A 19,283-nucleotide genomic window follows, 5' to 3' on the forward strand; every position below is an offset into this window, starting at 1 on the left:
GAACATGTAACACATTTGAAGGGGGTGATCTTCTCTGGTACAAGAAAGCAGGAAATATTCACATGGTTCACTCATTTTTAGATATTAAAGGAGTCAAGGAAAATGGGGTCAGTGCAGGAAAATTGTGATGAGGTAAAATATCTATTGTGACATTTTTGAAAATTAGAGCAAACCCATCTGCGATTAAATGGCCTAGGTTGCTTCTATTTCTTAATTTATGATATTTAGGTAAACATTCATGGCCTATATGTAACTTCATATGCAGGTACTGTATGTTTCGTAACTCCAGGTTTATTGTAATGTGGTTAACTCGTAGGTAGTCCACTGAGTAACTTCATCCATAGACAGTAAGTGTTGGCATTGCTGGTTATCACTATGTCCAATTAACGGATTAAAGATGATGGGGGGGGGGGGGGGGGGGGAGGAATCGGATTTAATCTAAATAAATAAACAGATCTAATGATCTAATGAAAATAATAATCAAAAATGAAAGAAACATTAATTCTGCACTATCTACAACTGCTTGACTGATAGAATATTTCCAGAAAGTATTACTTTGTCAAAAATTACAAGAAATAAAAATAAATGGTAAGACATTTGAGGATTTCAAGGCAGTGTAACTATGTAGCAAAAGTATTTATATTAATGTGATCCCAGCTAACTTGGTTAACCAGTCTAAAATAGTTTTGGCTTCAGAGATTTCCTTTGGTGTAGCTGAAAATAAAAATAAGTAATAAGGGTGCAGAATTTAATTATAGGATCAGGAAGGAGTGGCAGTGATCTGGATGCTGGTGCGAGTCCTGAGGCAAGTAAGGGCCAGCATCTGTTCAGTGCAACAGGCATAGTCCTGATGGTGTGTAGAATGTTGCAGTGTTCTAAGGAGTGTTGGGTTGAGCATTCACCTGATCCCTGGATCCCTGCAGAAATTGTTTGGGAATTTTTCAGGCATTGCCTCCCGGTGCATCTAAGACCGAATGGTGTTGATTCATGTATTGGTTGCTCACAGTCATGTCAGGGTCTTACATATGCATGGGATGCTAGTGTGCTGGATTAATCAGATTATTGAGTAAAACATAAAGTCTGGAGTAATTCAACGTACCGGGCAGCAACTCTGAAGGGAATTGATTAGAAGGGACCCTTTTTCAGACTGAATGTCATGGGGGGGAGGGGGTGGGGGGAGGGGAAGAGAAAGCTGGAAAATGAGGTGGGGGCAGGACAAAACCTGCCATGTGATCAGTAGATTCAGGTGAGGGAGGTTAGATTGGTAGATGGGTGGAGAAAATGACAAAGTCTGACGATAAAAAGCATGTCAGATACGGAGAGAAGAGGAGTGAAATGTAAAGCCAAAGGCTGGGATATAGGTGGAAGGGGACATGGGCTGGTTTAGGGTAAGGGTTTAGAACACTGAATTGCAGAATTTAATATTCAAACCATTTGGTTATAAGTTACCCAGGCAGAACATGAGGTGCTGTTACTCCAGTCTGAATGTGGTCTCACTGGCAATGGAGGAGACCACAGGATCTTTCTCTGAAATGCCCCAAAAAATACATGGGCCCGGCCCAAATGTGAAATGGGCATGTCTGTCTGAAGAAGGGTCTCGACCCAAACCATCACCTATTCCTTCTCTCCAGAGATGCTGCCTGTCCCACTGAGTTACTCCAGTATTTTGTGTCTACCTGCAAAATGGACATTACGTGTAGGAAGGACTGCTACTTTACTACTGGAATTGCTCCATTTATCTTTAAACTGGACCTATTATAATCAAGTTTATCCAAGTTGTCCTATGAGCCAAAAATGCAGTTCCAGCAAAAAAAAACCTCCTTTAAAAAGATAATCATTTCTTTTGTCAATTCTTTTGTGAGGGGAATCATTGGCTTTGTATTATTATTGCAGCAATAGGACCTTACAGTAATGCTTCACAGCATAGGCAAAGCAATCATATTATGATTTTTTCTTGCTGGCATTTGATTTTATAAAGTCTTTCATTTACTTGAAAGCTCTTCTTCATCTATCATCTTGAAATGATTTGTGGTACACAGGCACACTGACTTCTCTGCCTAATTCCTCTGTGATGAGGAAATGCACCAGATGGTTAAGAAACATTGAACTGTTCTCCAGTTCCTCAATTGATGAGGAGATGCACTGGAAGACTTGCTTCATGAGTTTTTTGTGCACACTGGTCTCTTTTGTTGTGATTTCAATGGGGGGAAAAAAACAACTAATGGCTAAATAATTCAACTTACAATTAAACACAAAATTCATTTGATGAATTTTCAGTTCAGAGAGACAACAATGATAATTCGGGATACAAATGACTGAGGTAACCTAAGATGGATTGTTACAACTGGAACTGATGAACTCACCTAATAGTTGATGGTTCCTCCTTCAAGCAGTGCTTCTAATTTACTTAAGCAGAAATACAATTTTCGGGAGTAATGTAATGACTGACTAATTTAACATTGTCCCTTTTATGAGCACCAAAAATGATTCATAGTGTGAAATATGATAATGCCAAAGAAAATCTAGCATCAAATGATTGCTATAAAAATTGAAAGCCACAGAAATTCTGCATGTGTATATGGAAAGGTCAAATGTTTGGTTTGGAAAGAAAATATACTTCTTCCCCTCTTTTGTTCCTTCCTCCAACCACAGTAACTTAATTCCTTTAAAGCTATATGTTATTTTATTTCTGTCTATAAAGGTTTTAAAATAGTTGAATAATAAAAAATAATAATCTTGAAACACCTAATGGTAATCTTTGACAATATTGGTTATTTATTTTATTGACTAACTATTTTCTTAAATCTACATTGCAGATATTAAAGAAATCATGTACTGAGATTTTGAATGTGGAGCCATCATCTGCATGTGCTGGGCGTAAGTGAAATGCTCAAAGCAAATTACTGTGATGAAAATAATAAATTTAGATTATGTGGGCGAGAAATTGGAGTTTGCTGAATGAGGACCAATATTTCATGTCCTTATAGGACTTGAAGGATATGCTATTTAAGATTTAGTCATACAGCATAGAAAAAGGGCATTCAGAGTTTCGATGTTATCCCATTTTTGCATCCTACACACCAGGGGCAATTTACAGAAGCCAATTAACCTCTATGTCTTTGGAAAGTAAGAGGAGACTGCAGCATCCGGTCACAGGACAGACATACAAACTCCACACAAAACAGCACCAGCGGTCCAGATCAACCCAGATCTCTGGCACAGTGAGGCAGCAGTTCTACCACTGCACCACTGTGCTACCCACTGAGCCTATACTGACCATTAAATATCTATTTACACCAGCTCTAATTTGTCCCATTTTATTCTCCTTGCAAATTGGACAAGGATTGTTTTGTCAGTTTCTATTTACACTAGACCTAAGACATTTGCAACTGAATGCCCTATTGTATGAGTAGATCTCCAGCCAGAAATGGCTTTGGATGAATGGAACAAGGACAGTGGCAGATTCATTCAGCAAACCTACATTATGAGAGGCATAGATTTGGTAGGAAACCTTTCCCCATAAACGAGGTATCTAAAATTAAAGGGGATAGGTTAGGGTATGGGGTAAGATGTTTAGAAGGAATCCAAAGGAGAACTTCGTAATGTAGAAAGTGTTTGTATTGTGGAACACAGTGTACTGAGTGGCTGTGGAGGCATCATCGGCGGTCACTCGAAACGAGTATGACTGTCCTCCCCACTCCATAGGGTCGTCTACTTGTGGGTCTGCAGATGTGTGTAGAGGCCGGTCTGTGAAGGTACTCTCACAACATGTAAGAGGCATCTGGATAAGTACTTCAATTACCAAATCAAGAAGGATATGGATCAGATTATTGTAAATGTGATTAGGACAGACGGGGTCTTGATGGTTAGTGGCTTTTGATTTAAAAAATAAAATTGTAGTGCGTGGGTCTCAAAAGGAAGCACGAAGTCCAGTGTTTTGAGAGGCACCTTTTATTATGTTCCTCCCGGTTGTAGGGAAGACGAAACTAGAGAAAGATGGCACCCAAACCCCTGCCTTTAAACCCTCTGGCTAAGGGCCGCCTCCGGACTGAACCACTCCCGTGCCGAGGGGTTCGACAGTATGATGGCTCGACCTTTGGGAGCCGCCACAGGACCCCCCCCCCCCCCCCCCCGAACCAGAGGCACAAAACGCACCGGCGGGGCACGACCCGGCCGGCCCGCGTGCGGAAGTCAGCCGATCGTGGGGCTTGCGGGGGCGTAGGTGGAGGGACAGGTCGAGGGACCGGCGGGAGGACAGGTGGAGTGACAGGCGGAGAGAGCCGTGAAGGGGGGCGCCCTCGAGGCCGAGGTTGGGCAACCGGCACCGGCTGGTCAATGTCCAGGTGCGCCGGCTTCAAACGGTCAATCGACACTGTCTCCGGCCGGCCCCCCATGTCCAGGACAAGAGTCGACTGCCATGTTCCAGCACCCGGAACGGGCCCTCGTACGGCCTCTGGAGTGGCGTCCGGTGGGCATCACGGCGCAGGAAGACGTATGAGCAGTCCCTGATGGCACGTGTGGGCGAAATGTCCCATGGCGGGACGTCGGGACGGGTGCGAGCCTGCCAACTCGCTCGCGAAGGCGCTTTAAGGTTGATGAGGGCGTTCCCAGCTGCCCCGGCGCCGACGGCACGAACTCCCCGGGCACCGTGAGTGGCGACCTGTACACCAGCCGATGATGATGCCAAGTCCTCCTTGGGTGCAGTCCGGATGCCCAGCATGACCCACGGCAACTCGTCCATTCAGTCCTCAGTGACTGCCCATAAGTCTTCCTGCGCCGTGATGCCCACCGGACGCCACTCCAGAGGCCGTACGAGGGCCCGTTCCGGGTGCTGGAACACGGGCAGTCGACTTTTGTCCTGGACATGGGGGGGCCGGCCGGAGGCCGTGTCGATTGACCTTTTGAAGCCGGCACACCTGGACATTGACCAGGCCGGTGCTGGTTGCCTCGACCTCGGCCTCGAGGGAGCCCCCCTTCACGGCTCCCTCCGCCTGTAACTCCACCTGTCCTCCCGCCGGTCCCTCGATCGGTCCCTCCACCTATGCCTCCGCCAGCCCGACGATCGGCTGACTTGCGCACGTGGGCCGGCCGGGTCGTGCGCCCGCCGGTGCGTTTTGTGCCTCTGGTTCTGGGGGGGAGGGGTCCTGTGGCGGCTCCCAAGGGTCGTGCCATCATACTGTCTTTAGCTGCCGGTGGAACCTCTTGCTGGGGGTGTAGCCGCACCCCCAGCAAGCGAACCATGCTTGACCACAAAATAACTATTAATCTGTGAGCCTTGGGGTATGTATGTAAGTCAACATTGATGGAGAGGATGTGTGGCATAGCAGACATATGACAATCGGGGATCTTCCCACAAGCATTGATTATACATGTTTCAGCATCCACCTAACTAGTAATGGGACACATTTATTTTGTATTTCAGCATTGGAGAAAATAAAAACATTTTCAAAATGATATCCCAACCAGAGAATCTGAAAGTTTATTAGTAATGATCGGCACTAAAAGATTGTCTAAAAGTTTATCTGATTCTCTTCGTCAAGAACTGCCATTGTTTTGTTGCATTAAATGACCAATTTAGCAATATTATTGATCTTCCTTTATAATTAAGATGCAAAGCCTTTGCTAAAAAATAATTTGATAGGCTAGATAATTCATTTTTGTAATATGTGTAAGATAAATGCATCTGTCTCTCAAACTGGTAAACATTGATCTATTTGACAGCCAAGGTCTTTGCACATGAGGAAGCATACATACATCACATGCCCTGGTAGAAAGATGCTAGGATTGAGTAAAGACAATTTTGATCTATTAATATAGATGTTCTGTTGATCCCAACTATCATGTTAAACATTTATCTTGATGTTTATTGACAGTGAAATTGAAATCAGGAAAGTGATGCCTCACTCAAAATAACCAATTTTCTACTTCCGTCCCAAATAATAGGACACTTGTATCTTTATAAGTTCACATAAATCAAAGTCCTAAATTGCAGCATGGACAATTTTGAGAGCTTTGGACAGGAATTTGGAGATGTTGGTTGTGAGAAACTGTTTGCAGGTACAGGGACACGTGTTACTGGAAGACTTTTAAAAGTGAGATAGGGAGAGTTGAGCACCAGCTGTCCTGTTACAGTGAGGGGCAAGACTGGTAGGATTGGTTAACCCTGGTTGACGAGGGATATTGAGGTTCTGGTCAGGAAAAGGATGCAGGTAAATATCAGCTATAGGCAGCTGGGATCAAGTGAATCCCTTGAGGAGTAGAAGTGATGAAGTATTACACTGAAGAGGGAAATTATGAGGGCAAAAAGAGGACATGAGGCAACTTTGGCAGATGAGGTAAAGGTGAATTCTAAAATATCCTGTAAATATATTAAGGGTAAAAGGATAAGCAGGCGAAGAATAGGGTGCCATAACAATCATACTGATTCTCTATGTGTGGGATGTGCACAATCTGAAATTAATACTTCTCTTTGTTAACAATAGAGAAGTGCAAGGAAGCTGGGTAATTCAGGGACGAGAATAGTGATGTCTTCAAATACATCCACATTATAAAAGAGGAGGTGCTGGCAGGCTTAAAGTGCATGAAGTTGGATCCTGGAGTATCTGTTTGTACCAGGTGGATCCCCGGAACTTGCTGGAAGTTAGGGATGGAATGTCTGGGACCCTGGCAGACATACTTGTTTTGTCATTCGATATGGGTGAGTTAAGGAAGACTGAAGGGTGGCTAATGTTGTGCCTTTATTTAAGACAAGCTGCAAGGACAAGCCAGGGAGCTACAGGATGGTGAGCTTAACATCAGTGGTGGGACAGTTACTGGACGGGTTTCTGAGAGACAGGATCTACCTGCATCTGGGTAGGTAAGGGCAGATTAGGGACAGCCAGCACATTTTTTTGTGTGGAAAATTATGTTTTGTGAATTTGAAGTTATTTGAATTGGTGACCAAGAGAATTGATGAGTGCAGGATGGTGAATGTTTTCTGCATGGGCTTGCATAGATTGTGTATGATAGGCTGGTCCAGAAGGTTGGATTACATGGCATCTATGGAGAGCTAATTAATTACATTCAAAGTTGGCTTTGTGGTAGGAATGAGAGGATGATAGTGGAGGGTTGATTTTCAGATTGGAAGACTTGAACTTGTGGTGTGACATAGGATTCAGCATTGCGTCTACTGTATTTTGGCCACTGTATTAATGATTTGGATGAGAATATAAATTTGCAGATGACACCTAAATTGGTGGTTTAGTAAACAGTGAAGTAGGTCATCTATGATTACAAGAGGATCTAGTTTGAATAGGAAAGTAAACCACAGAATGGCACATGATAGTTTATTTCAGACAAATATGTCGTTCATTTCTAAGGTTACCAGAGGATCTTTTTCACGCAGAGAAAGTAATCTCTGGAACTCTCTGCCAAGAGGGTAGTTGAGGCCAGTTCATTGGGCTATATTTAAGAGGGAGTTAGATTGGGCCCTTGGGGCTAAGGGGATCAGGGGGTATGGAGAGAAGGCAGGTACGGGATACTGAGTTGGATGATCAGCCATTATCATATTGATGGGCGGTGCAGGCTCGAAGGGGCGAATGGCCTACTCCTGGACCTAATTTCTATGTTACTATGACATACACAGTGATTTCCTTTAATTGTCCTCAAATTGTCTTTTTTTTAAATGTAAGTTGCCCTATCTGTGTTTACAGAAAAATTTGAGATTGTGCTGAGGGGAAATGGCTTTGAAAACGGCAGAGGAGCAGATATGACCATATGCAGCTATTACATAAATGCTTCTACCACTATAAGTAAGTATTTCAAGAAATATATCATTATTATTTGTGCATTAATATAGATTATAATTGCCATCTTCAGTTTACGTAACTGTTGTACTTTCCAGTATTGACAGTAATTTGTTTAAAAATCAGCAGAAGTGTAAGGCACCAAATGACTACCAAAAATGATTCATTGCAATTTCTCCCCCATTGTGTTCAGATGGGCGTTCTGCCTCAGAGGGTTGTCAATAGTTTCACAGCTTTAAGAGAGACACAAGAGATTGCAGATGCTGGAATCTGGAAGAAAAGAAAACTGATGAAGGAACTCAGCGGATCAGGCTGCATTTTTGGAGAGAAAGGAACGGCCGATATTTTGAATTAGGACCTTCCTTGACCAAAACATCAACTATCCTGCTGTCACCACAGATGCTGCCTGACTCATTGATTTCCATCAGCAGCTTGTTTTTTTTTGTTATTTCTCAATTATCTGGGTACTGAAACAATTACTTGGTTAGTGAATTTCCACTCATACTTATTAAAGCATATTCATATATCAGAAATAAAGATTGCTGGAAAACAAATAAAATTATTCGCAAAACAAATTGAATGATGAGAGAGTAGGAAGGGGTGAGAAGAAGAAAGGTTCTGGTGCTTTGAATAGGAATTTGTCCTGTAAAGTGCCTCTTCTTAAGCTTCAAGGATTTAATGTCTCCCAAATTGATTGTGTATAATTTTAATCATATATTTTAAATTAAATTGTCTTTCTGTACTAGAAAATGTCTAAGCTTAACAATCAATATGCAACTGAGACGGTTGCTAAGGCAATCACTGACCCGCATCCTGATGACACAAAATCTTCCACCACTGAAAAGTGATAGAGCAAAGAAGTGTAAGAGATGAGTGGAAGAGAATGAGTAGTAATGGGTAAGAGGAGGAGATACAGTGAGTGGGAAGGTGATGCGCAAAAATGGAAATTATATGGAAAGGATGGGGGGAAATGGGAAAGGAACAGGAATGGACCAAGAATGGGAAATAGGCCAAAGGAGAGGGAAGGAGTATAAATGAAGAGAAAAAATAAAATATTCGGGTAGAAAAGGATAAATGAGAGGGGAAGAGGAAAGAGGCTTTAAGATGAGCCATCCATAATGCTTGGGACAGAGACCCATTATTTATTTATTTATTTATTTGCACAATTTGAGATTTGTAATAGAAAAAATAACATGTGGTTAAAGTGCACATTGTCAGATTTTAATAAAGGCCATTTTTATACATTTTGGTTTCACCATATAGAAATTACAGCTGTGTTTATACATAATCCCCCCATTTCAGGCACCATAACGTTTTGGACATAGCAGTGTCATGTAAATGAAAGTAGTCATGTTTAGCATTTTGTTGCTGGGTATCTTCTCTGTTGATGCTCTGCAGGATGGTGAATGACCTATTTAAAGACAAAAGGAACCAAAGTGCTGGAGTAACTCAGCAGGTCATCTTTAGCTTATGCTTGTTTTGGGGGCTAGTCACCTTCTGTTTTCTCTTTAGCATATAAAAGGCATGCTCAATTGGGTTCAGGTCGGGTGATTGACTTGGCCACTCAAGAATTAACATTTTTTTAGCTTTGAAAAACTCCTTTGTTGCTTTAGCAGTATGTTTGGGATCATTGTCTTGCTGTAGAATGAACTGCCAGCCAATGTTTTTTGAAGCATTTGTTTGAACTTGAGCAGATAGTATGTGTCTATACACTTCAGAATTCATTATGCTACTACCATCAGTAGTTGTATCATCAATGAAGATAAGTGAGCCAGTACCTTCAGCAGCCATACATGCCCAGGCCATAACACCCCCACCACCGCGTTTCACAGAGGAGGGGGTATGCTTTGGATTTTGGGCAGTTCTTTCTCTCTTCCATATTTTGCTCTTGCCATCACTCTGATATGTTCATCTTTGTCTCATCTGTCCACAAGACCTTTTTCCAGAAATGTGGTTGCTCTTTTAAGTACTTCTTGGCAAACCGTAACCTGGCCATCCTATTTTTGAGGCTAACCGGTGGTGTGCATTTTGCAGTGTAGCCTCTGTATTTCTATTCATGAAGATTTCTGCAGACAGTGATCATTGACAAATCTACACCTGACACCTGAAGAATGTTTCTGATCTGTCGGACAGGTGTTTGGGTTTTTTTCTTTATTATGGAGATAATTCTTCTGTCATCAGCTGTGGAGGTCTTCCTTGGCCTGCCAGTCCCTTTGCGATTCTTGTTTCTCAGTCTCATAATGGCTTCTGTGACTTTCATTGGCACAACTTTGGTCCTCGTGTTGATAAACAGCAATAACATTTCCACAGTGGAGAAAGGGCACGACATTACATACTGTATACTACAACTACAATAGTAGACAATAGAATGCAAAAATAACAAGGATGGGGAGGAGGAGAGGTTAGAGGAGAAGGAGTAAACTGAAGAGAATGTAGGTCGAGAAGCTGTTGAGGACAAAAGATTGAACCAAAGGATGAAAGTGAAGAATGGGTGGAATGGAGGGAGAAGGGAAGGGAAACAAGAAAACTGGGAATCAATCCATTGTGAAAAGGAGTAAAGAATGACTATAGTTTACTCTCTATTTTCTTACACAAATGATTCCATAGAAAAATAAATATAGGCTACATCTCTGGACATAGTGCAGGAAGTACTGCAATCTGATCTGAAGGAAGCAACTGCAGATAGCATGAGTGTGGAAAAATGTCAATATGTCCACTGACAGCCCTAGGCAGTTTGTAAACTATTTAAAGACAACCAAAGTGGAACCAAAGTGCTGGAGTAACTCAGCAGGTCAGGCAGCATCTCTGGAGAACATGGATAGGTGATATTTCGGGTCAAGACACTTCATCTGAAGAAGGGTCTCGACTCGAAATGTCACCTATCCATTTCCCAAGAGATGCAGCCCGATCGGCTGAGTTATTCCAGTACTTTGTGTCCATTTGTGCATTAATCAGCATCTGTTGTTCTTTGTTTCTGTAGCAAATTCATTTCACTGCCACTTCAGGTGCATGTGATGAATAAAATTGACTTTGACTTTTGAGAAAACTAGAGCAAAAGGGTGACTTCCCTTGAGTGCCAAAAGAGGGAATATATAACTAATTTACAGAACTAAATAACTTTAATTTTCTATTCCAAAAATTAAAACTAGTTGTTCATCCATCAAAATATTTGACCAATCTTGTCTCGGGAAAGTTAGTTCAACAATAGATTAGATGGTAGTAATGAATGAGGGAATCTTTTTGACACTTAATTTAGCTTTAATCATAACACATATTGCATGAGGACTTTACGTTATACATGTGGGCATAAGAATTAGTAATGGTTAAAATAGGTACAGGGATGCACAACAAAAGTGTGCTAACTGGAAGTGATATGGTGCAAGGAATTGTACATTTTTTCTTAATATATATTTAGATATTGTTGAGGAAACGTGCATCTTTTTGTTAATTGTTCCTGATATTGAATGACAGATAGTGATTTTTAATCTTTTGGAAATGTGGTAAAGTTTTTATGCTAACAGATTACTTAGTGTGAGATGCTTACTATCTAGGAGCTGCTGATGGTATAATAAGAAAATTGGAAAACATTTTCTGATTTATGGGAGCATAGAAATTCATTGTTTTGAAAATGGTTTTCTAATATAATGTCAATTTCTTTCAGATCATCAAATTTGTATTTTCTTTCTTCTTTGTCATCAATCCATCAAATTTACTGCCTATTTTGTTATACAAGTTAATTTTCCAAAATGCATGTGTAATATTGGTGTGAATCCACCTTCAACATTTAATGGGCTTCTTAAAATAGATATTATGTTTAATACCTTTGGAAACAAGTTTTTTTTTAAATCAGTTCATTAAATAGTTCAGTATAAGGAGCTCATCCAATGATTTATTTTCCAGATGAGAAAAGTATCAAGGTGATGGATAATTACCTGCTATGCCCAGCTCCTACGATGCAAGAAGTGGGGCAGTAAGTATTCAATTAGTATAAATCTGTAATTATAAATAACCAGATATTTAACAGGATATTCTCAGACCTGCAGGTTTCACCCTGTACTGCATTGCTTACCAACCATTTCATTAATAATTTAAGATGTGAAATTGTACTGTTCAAAAGGCAGTAAAGGATTATTCAATGGAGAAACAAAGAACTGCAGACGCAGGTTTACAGAAAGGACACAAAGTACTGGAGAAACTCAGGCAGCATCTCTGGAGAACATGGATAGATGATGTTTCTGGTCGGGACCTTTCTTCAGGGATTATACAAGTTTTCCCAAACAGATTCAGATGGACTTCCGGAATATCTCAAGCACTAAGGAACTATATTTTAGCAAATCTTCACTCCAGTTGACTTGGTTAAGTTTAATACAATATTTTTTGTCAATATTTCAAAGAAGAAAGCTTCCCAAAACACATTGGTCCTGAAGCCTGTCACCTAAAGGTGCTGATAGAAATGACACGACCTACATTTATCACCATGTCCGAATTGGACTTCAGATCTTCATATGAGCCTTTTATAAATTAACACAGTTTTCGTAGAGAAGGTACTCCCGCGATGCTTAAGTTTGGAGATTCCAGTACTTTGACCCAAGAATCAGATATTTTAAATTCAGGAGGTTGTGTAGTGGGGAAGTTTATTGCATCCTGTGCAGTAACTTCCTTTTCCAACTAAGTGGTAGAGATTGTGAATAGAGTCATAGTCATACAGTGTGGAAACGGGCCTTTTGGTCCAAGTTGCCCACACCAGCCAACGTGTCCCAGCTACATCAGTCCCACCTGCCCGTGTTTGGTCCATATCCCTCCAAACCTGTCCTATCCATGTAACTGTTTCTTAGACATTGGGAAAGCCCCAGCCTCAACTACCTCCTCTGGCTGCTTGTTCCATACACCCACCACCCTTTGTGTGAAAAAGTTACCCCTCAGATTCCTGTTAATTCTTTTCACCCTCACCTTGAACCTATGTCCTCTGGTCCTCGATTCACCTGCTCTGGACAAGAGACTCTGTGCATCTACCCGATTGATTCCTCTCATGATTTTATACATTGAATTGGGGAGATATTTTTGAAGAGGCCATGGCGTTACTTTAGATCATGCTGGAGATTACAGACAGTAGTCAGTGAATTGACTTATTAATGGTTGGATGGAGATGGAAGAATGTTTAAGATGGGAATGAGTGGGAAGGAACTGCTGATGCTGGTTTACAGAAGACAGACACAAACTCAGCGGGTCAGGCAGCATCTCTGGAGAGAAGGAATGGGTGACGCTTGGGGTCAGAACGTCTGAAGAAGTCACGCAAATTAGTGCGATCAATCAGCTATTTCTGATGGATACCAAAAATGTTGAACACTGGGCTTTATCCAAGTAATCTGAGTTTAATATCTAGATGGCAAGAGTTACAATTAAAGAGTTATTAGATATCCACTGATATCTACACAAAAAAGAGAACATATTTACAACCATGTTTTTGTTCTCTTCAAATGTTTTGAATAAATGTGTACATTCACAAATGGTCAGAGAACACCGAACATCGAGCAGTTGATATACATTAGGAATCACAGTTTGAGTTTTATTGTTTTCACTAATAGATATAAAACGATGGTAGCAAGAAAATTATATCATCATTCTGTTGTATAGATAGTCTAAGGGTTGTGTTAAGCTGGTACCCCCATGTGGAATTCCTATCTACTGTCCTTGCAGATACATACTTAAGTGTACATGGTGTAGAGGGCAAGGTCTAAATGAATACAATTAATGATGCTGCCAACAACAGATAAAAGGCCAAGTTTGGGGTGACAGATCTAGCCTTTATCAAAACTGCCATTAACTTTAACAGTAAATAATTGAGAGGTCAATTACTACTATTAAAAATGAAGTGAATAATGTTTTTTTTTAACTACATAAAACAAGGAAATAATTAGAAAATTAAAGTAAAGCAAAATTATTTTGAAGAATGAATTAATTCTGTGCTTCCAGCATTCAGCTGGATACACTGTGTAACCCCATGGCAGGATTCCATGGATAATAATAGTCTTTAGTTCCCTGGCTGAGATTGATCTATTGACTAAATGCAGCGTAATGATGGAAGAAATTTTATGACACAATTGGTTGTTAAATCAAGATTACATTCTACCATTATGCATGTCACAACTGGATTTTCACACTGTTTAATTACAGTGGGTATCCGACTACTTGCCAGCAGTGTTAGCGGAATGCAATGGAGTTCCATTATTTTAAGTCTGTTTTCTGCTGCCTCTCTTGAAAATCACACACCCTGCAAAATTGTCAGTAAGAAAATAACATTTAGCATGCAATTTTCAGTTAAAAACAAGGTCAACTTCTAATATCAAAAGCAAATGTGAGTCATTAAAGGGGATATCCATTATGAAGATTAGGTGTGAATGCATTGTAGTTATCAAGATCAAATGTTATGATGGATTTTTTAATCTTCATATTACTGCCACCCTTTATTCAGATTAACTGAAATTGTGGCTTGTTATGGAAATCTATCACTCTTTATTTTGTGCAGTTAATATTCCAATAAAATGAAACATTTATTTATTAAATCAGCATGATTAGAAGTAATTAATTCTGCAATTAATGACATTGGTCAACATCTCTGATTCTTTCTATACATAAATCCATACATCAATCTATTTAATTTTTTATCCGTGACATTTAGAATCAAACTTGCATGTACAGTTTCCTCAGATGACTGGCTGCTTCCAGCCCAGTTGACAGATGTTTGGAACTTTCCCTAACAGTCACTTCAGGCTTCTAAAAACGATGCTTCAGGCTTTCCCATATGTATCCTCCAGGCCTTTGGGAATGTTGCTTCAGGCGTGCTCTAAAAGACCCTCAGGCGTTTACCCAACAGATGCTCAGTGTTTTAACCAATGGATAGTCCGAGGAATGTGCTCGCTTCAGATGTTAATGACTTTTACCTGAACATTCTGGCTGGTGTTTCGCTTTTAGGAGAATTGCACTAGTTATGTTGCCATGATAATAGCATATTTTACGGTAGACGATCTTGCAAGCTTGTGCTTTGTTTTGCAGGTAATCAGTGGGCATGTAAATGCCACAACGGCTTTAGATGCAAAGCCAGGCTTTAATCTGATATGCAACAGCCAAGAGCAGTTAGATTTGCTTCCTTTTGCTTAATCAAATCAAATTGGGAAAGTAAATTTTAATTTCTACTTTGTAAACAACTTCTTGCGCTACCTCAGTTTTTTTAATTATGCCCTTAGTTGGGTTTTTTATGAAACAATAAAAGATGCCAAGGAAGGGAATGTATCATTAAGAAGTTACTTTCTTCTTGCTTCCCATACATGCAGTAATAGGCATCTTAACATTTTCTTTCACCCTCAACTGACCCTGGCACCAGTTGCTCTGTTCCTTGCCCCCCACCCCACCCATTCAGTGTTCTGAAGAGATCACACACTTATTATTTTGTCTCGGTGCACCATCCAGGCATGCAAACAGTCTTTCCAAATAAACCAACAAAACGAGGGCATTGGATTTAGTGTTTACGACGTGGTCTCCTCTGCACTGAAGTAACCAATGCAGATTGAGTGACCGCTCTGGAGAACACCTTCCATCCATCCGCAAAGGTGGACTTAAACATTCAGTTGCCAATCACTTCAATTATCCATCTCATTCTCACTCTGACCTCTTTGTCTTTGGCCTTCTATATTATTCCAACAAAGCTCAATGTACGCTTGTGGAACAATACCCCGTTCTCCATCTTGGTACGTTACTGCTTTCGGGCCACAATACTGAATTCAACACTTTCAGAGAAGTAATTTTTCCTGTTTGAATCAAACTAGTCAGTTATAATGTCAAGTATTCACCTGAGTTTGAGTTTAGTTTATTGTCACATGTACCAAGGCAAAGAGAAAGGCTTTTGTTGTGAGCTTACCAGTCAGTGGAAAGACAATACATGATTACAATCGATCCATTCACAATGTATAAATATATGATAAAGGGAAATAACGTGAATAATGTTTAAGTGCAAGGTAAAGTCTGATCAAAGATAGTCCGAGGGTCTAAAATTAGGTAGATCAGTATTGCTCTCTGGTTGCTGTAGGATGGTTCAGTTGCCTGATAAGAGCAAATGTCTCTGAATCTGGAGGTGTGCGTTTTCACACTTCAATACCTTTTGCAGATGGGAGAGGCCATAGAATACATCTTTCTATACCCATGGGAGAGGGGAGTAGAGGGCGTGGCTGGGGTTCGACTCATCCTTGATTATGCTGGTGACCTTGCTGAGGCAGTGTGAGGTGTAAATGGAGTCAATGGAAAGGAGGTTGGCTTGTGTGATGGTCTGGACTACGCCTGCATCCACAATTCTCTGTGATTTATTGTGGCCTTGGATGGAGCAACATGAGCTCCATTGATGCTGATAATCTTTTGAGTCAGATTTCCAACAACTGTTGCATTGCACCCAGTTCCAATATATTCTCCTGTTTTCTTTGTTCCATTTCACTAGCAGTTTTCATCCATTTCTGGCCTGGTAGCTATGAAAGCTTGTTTCACCTGGATGATCCTGTTCCCATCTGTGCAGCTGCTACCTGACCTGAATATTTCCAGCATATTTTAACTATTTTAAAATGTTATTACTTTTTAATTTAAATAATATTCTCTTTTTTCTTCCAACCAACATGGAAAAGCTTACATTTCTCCACAGTTTACTCCATTTGACCATCATTTCCCCTCATTTGATTCATTACAGACATTCCCTTTGTTCCTACCATTCACCCCACTTTCTCCGCAACTTACATCCCACGTTCTCTCACTTTTCATGTTTTGAAGGGTCACTGACATGAAACATTATCGCGACTGCTTTCTCAACAGACTCTGACCACTGAATATTTGCAGCATATTCTATTTTACTCTGGCACTTTGTAATCTATCCTCATTTAAACAACATTTTACTTTCATGCTCTTCCAACCAAAGTGATGAAGCTCACATTTCGCTTTCTGCTCCATTTGACACCAAACACTTAACAAATCCTTCTTCTCTTTGCTAAACACTCTGTGTTCTCTTCCAAAGAGCATTCCCACCCATCTCTGATTGTTCATCAAATGTGTTTACAGTACACTTGGTTCCTTCATTTAATTTTAATATACATTGTCATTATTTCAGTATTAAAGTGAACTGCATCTACTGAATATGGTATTTGTTGAGTGAGGGAATGAGGTGCATTTAGGAGGTGATGCTTATTACCTTACTTCTGCTTAACAAACCAATCTAATAAATAGAGGAATGACCATGGAATGTACATCTGTGCCATGTCGGAAACCCAAGGATTGTTAACATGGTATTATTGTTTCACATGAAGGGTAGGATAAACTGAATAACTACAGGCTGGTTGGTTTAACTTTAGTGCTAGTGCAGGTGACTGTATTGTACTCTAAGGCACAGTATGACCCTTCATTTAGAACTGCATGGATTAATGTGGGAGAATATGGATTTGTTAAAGGAAGGTCATGTCTAACTAAGTTGACTGAAAAATTTGAAAATATAACAAGGAGCTTAATGTGAGCACCATGTTTGGTGTGGTCTACATGGATTTTAACATATCTTTTGACATGGCAAAGTATCCCACACAATTAAAGCCTGTGGTCTCCATGGAGAGTGCAAATTGGATCCAAAATTGGCTCAGTGACAAGAAGCATAGAGGTGCTGGTGGATGGGTGTTTTTATGACTAGATAGCTGTAAACAGTTGAGTTCAGCAAGATTGAGTACTCAATGTCTTCCCTTCTTTCATATATTGGTGATGTAGACATATGTATCAGGCATGAAAAGTAGGCTTGCAGATGATACAAATATTTCATTCCATTTCTAAAATCCAATGATTTTAGTTATTGTGTTTAGAGTGAATAACTAGAAGGCTCGGGTTCATTGAAAATATCAATGGTTTTCTGAAGAAAAAAACATGTTTGCCGCTAAATTGCAAGGTAGTTTGAAAACATATTTCCTGAGTTGCAGAAAAGGTGTTATTTCCTAGATTATGCAGAGGATTGAAACGACCAAGCTAAATCCTTCTCACTGCAATTCACCGGTACTTGTGCAAGAGGATGGTTCTCAATTCTTCTGCAGTAGAGATAATCAAGACACACATTTTTCTCAAATGAGATAGAACTGCAGTCATATTTTGAAAATATTTTTTCGGTCGTTCAACCAAAATTGGCCAAAATAAACAGAGTTCTGAAAAGTCGCCTGACCAATGGAGCTCGCCATAATAAGTGACAATGTCTAGACCGTTCATTCTCCGTCATGGTGACAGATAGGATTATTGTCCTGGGATTTGCTGGTTATTGTAGCATCAATATTTATTGAGTAGCTATTTTGTAGTTATTTTGGCAATCCTCCAGAATTTGTCAGTATATGGGCCAAGACTGTGGCACATTTCTATCCATGCACAGAAATCTCAAACTTGCTGATTGATGAATGCTGATAATTCCGTTTCTATCCTCCAGACTACTCTGCATGAACTTGCTGGAGTTGTGAGATCTGCCCTTGGACTTGGGTGTGGGGATTGCCAAATTAAATCCACCATTTAATAGAAAGATTAAACAAAAACTTACCGTTTGAAGTTTGATCTTTATTTTATGAGAAGTTGAAGTGAGGGATTACGTGAAGAGCCCGACAGCCCGCATGCGCGTCAATCTTCAGAGTAACTGTATGAACCACAGACCACTTGCACAAACTTAAACTATAGAAAGATTAATAACCGTTGAGTTACCGAATGATCTTTATGAGATTCAGGGTTGGGAGTGGACGGCACGTAATCCCCACTTCAACTTCTCGTAAAATAGACAGGATGCGCCTGCTAGTGACTGAGTCCTTGCTCCCTTCTGGAGCCTGAACGGAGTTTCTTAGGGGAGGAAATAGAACGCAACCCTGAACCAGGTGTTGCCTCCTCAGGCCTCTGGCTGACTCCCTTTCGGAGCTCCAATCTGTACAGGCATTGCCCGTCAGATGCTCCGAACAGCCGCCTGCTCCAGTGGAGCCCCATTTTCCACGGCGTTCGCTGTCCCGGCCTGAGCCGGAGCCGCTATTTATAGCCGTGAGCTCCTGCTGAGCCTCCATGGCGTTCGCTGCACAAGCTGTGCCAGCTTCTCTGGGCCCGCTGCCCCAATTTCGGAGCAGCAGCCTGTTCCTGAAAGAAAAATTTCCTCCTTACCTGTCGGAGCAGTTTCAAACTGCTCCGATTCTCGCGCCACTAGTCGACGTATTGACGCACAAGCAGACTGGCGGGCTCTTCACGTAGTCATTCACGTGACTTCGAAATAAAATTAAAGACTTGATAGCCGTGAATCAGAAATGAAAGTCATATTTTTCTTAATTATTTATGTTGGCTGCAATCTCTTTAATTATTTACTTGTGTTTCTAATGATTTTCAATTATTTGTTTATTTTCTATTTACATGAATTGTTTAATAGTTTTTGATTGCTTTCACTTTCCACAATATTTAAAAACATTGTAAACATAGCAG

The 19,283-nt window shown here is 40.6% G+C and overlaps 1 protein-coding gene across 1 annotated transcript in view; it reads left to right on the plus strand.

Moving 5' to 3' along the window:
- Positions 1–19,283, plus strand: part of antxr2a (ANTXR cell adhesion molecule 2a) — a 205,167-nt gene that overhangs the window by 50,244 nt on the left and 135,640 nt on the right. The window contains exons 8-10 of the mRNA XM_055640235.1: positions 2,817–2,877; positions 7,692–7,790; positions 11,685–11,754. Of these exons, the coding sequence (XP_055496210.1) occupies positions 2,817–2,877; positions 7,692–7,790; positions 11,685–11,754 (230 nt within the window). The remainder of the gene's footprint in view (positions 1–2,816; positions 2,878–7,691; positions 7,791–11,684; positions 11,755–19,283) is intronic.

The sequence above is a fragment of the Leucoraja erinacea genome, chromosome 1, assembly GCF_028641065.1.
Source record: "Leucoraja erinacea ecotype New England chromosome 1, Leri_hhj_1, whole genome shotgun sequence".
Lineage (NCBI taxonomy): Eukaryota > Metazoa > Chordata > Chondrichthyes > Rajiformes > Rajidae > Leucoraja > Leucoraja erinaceus.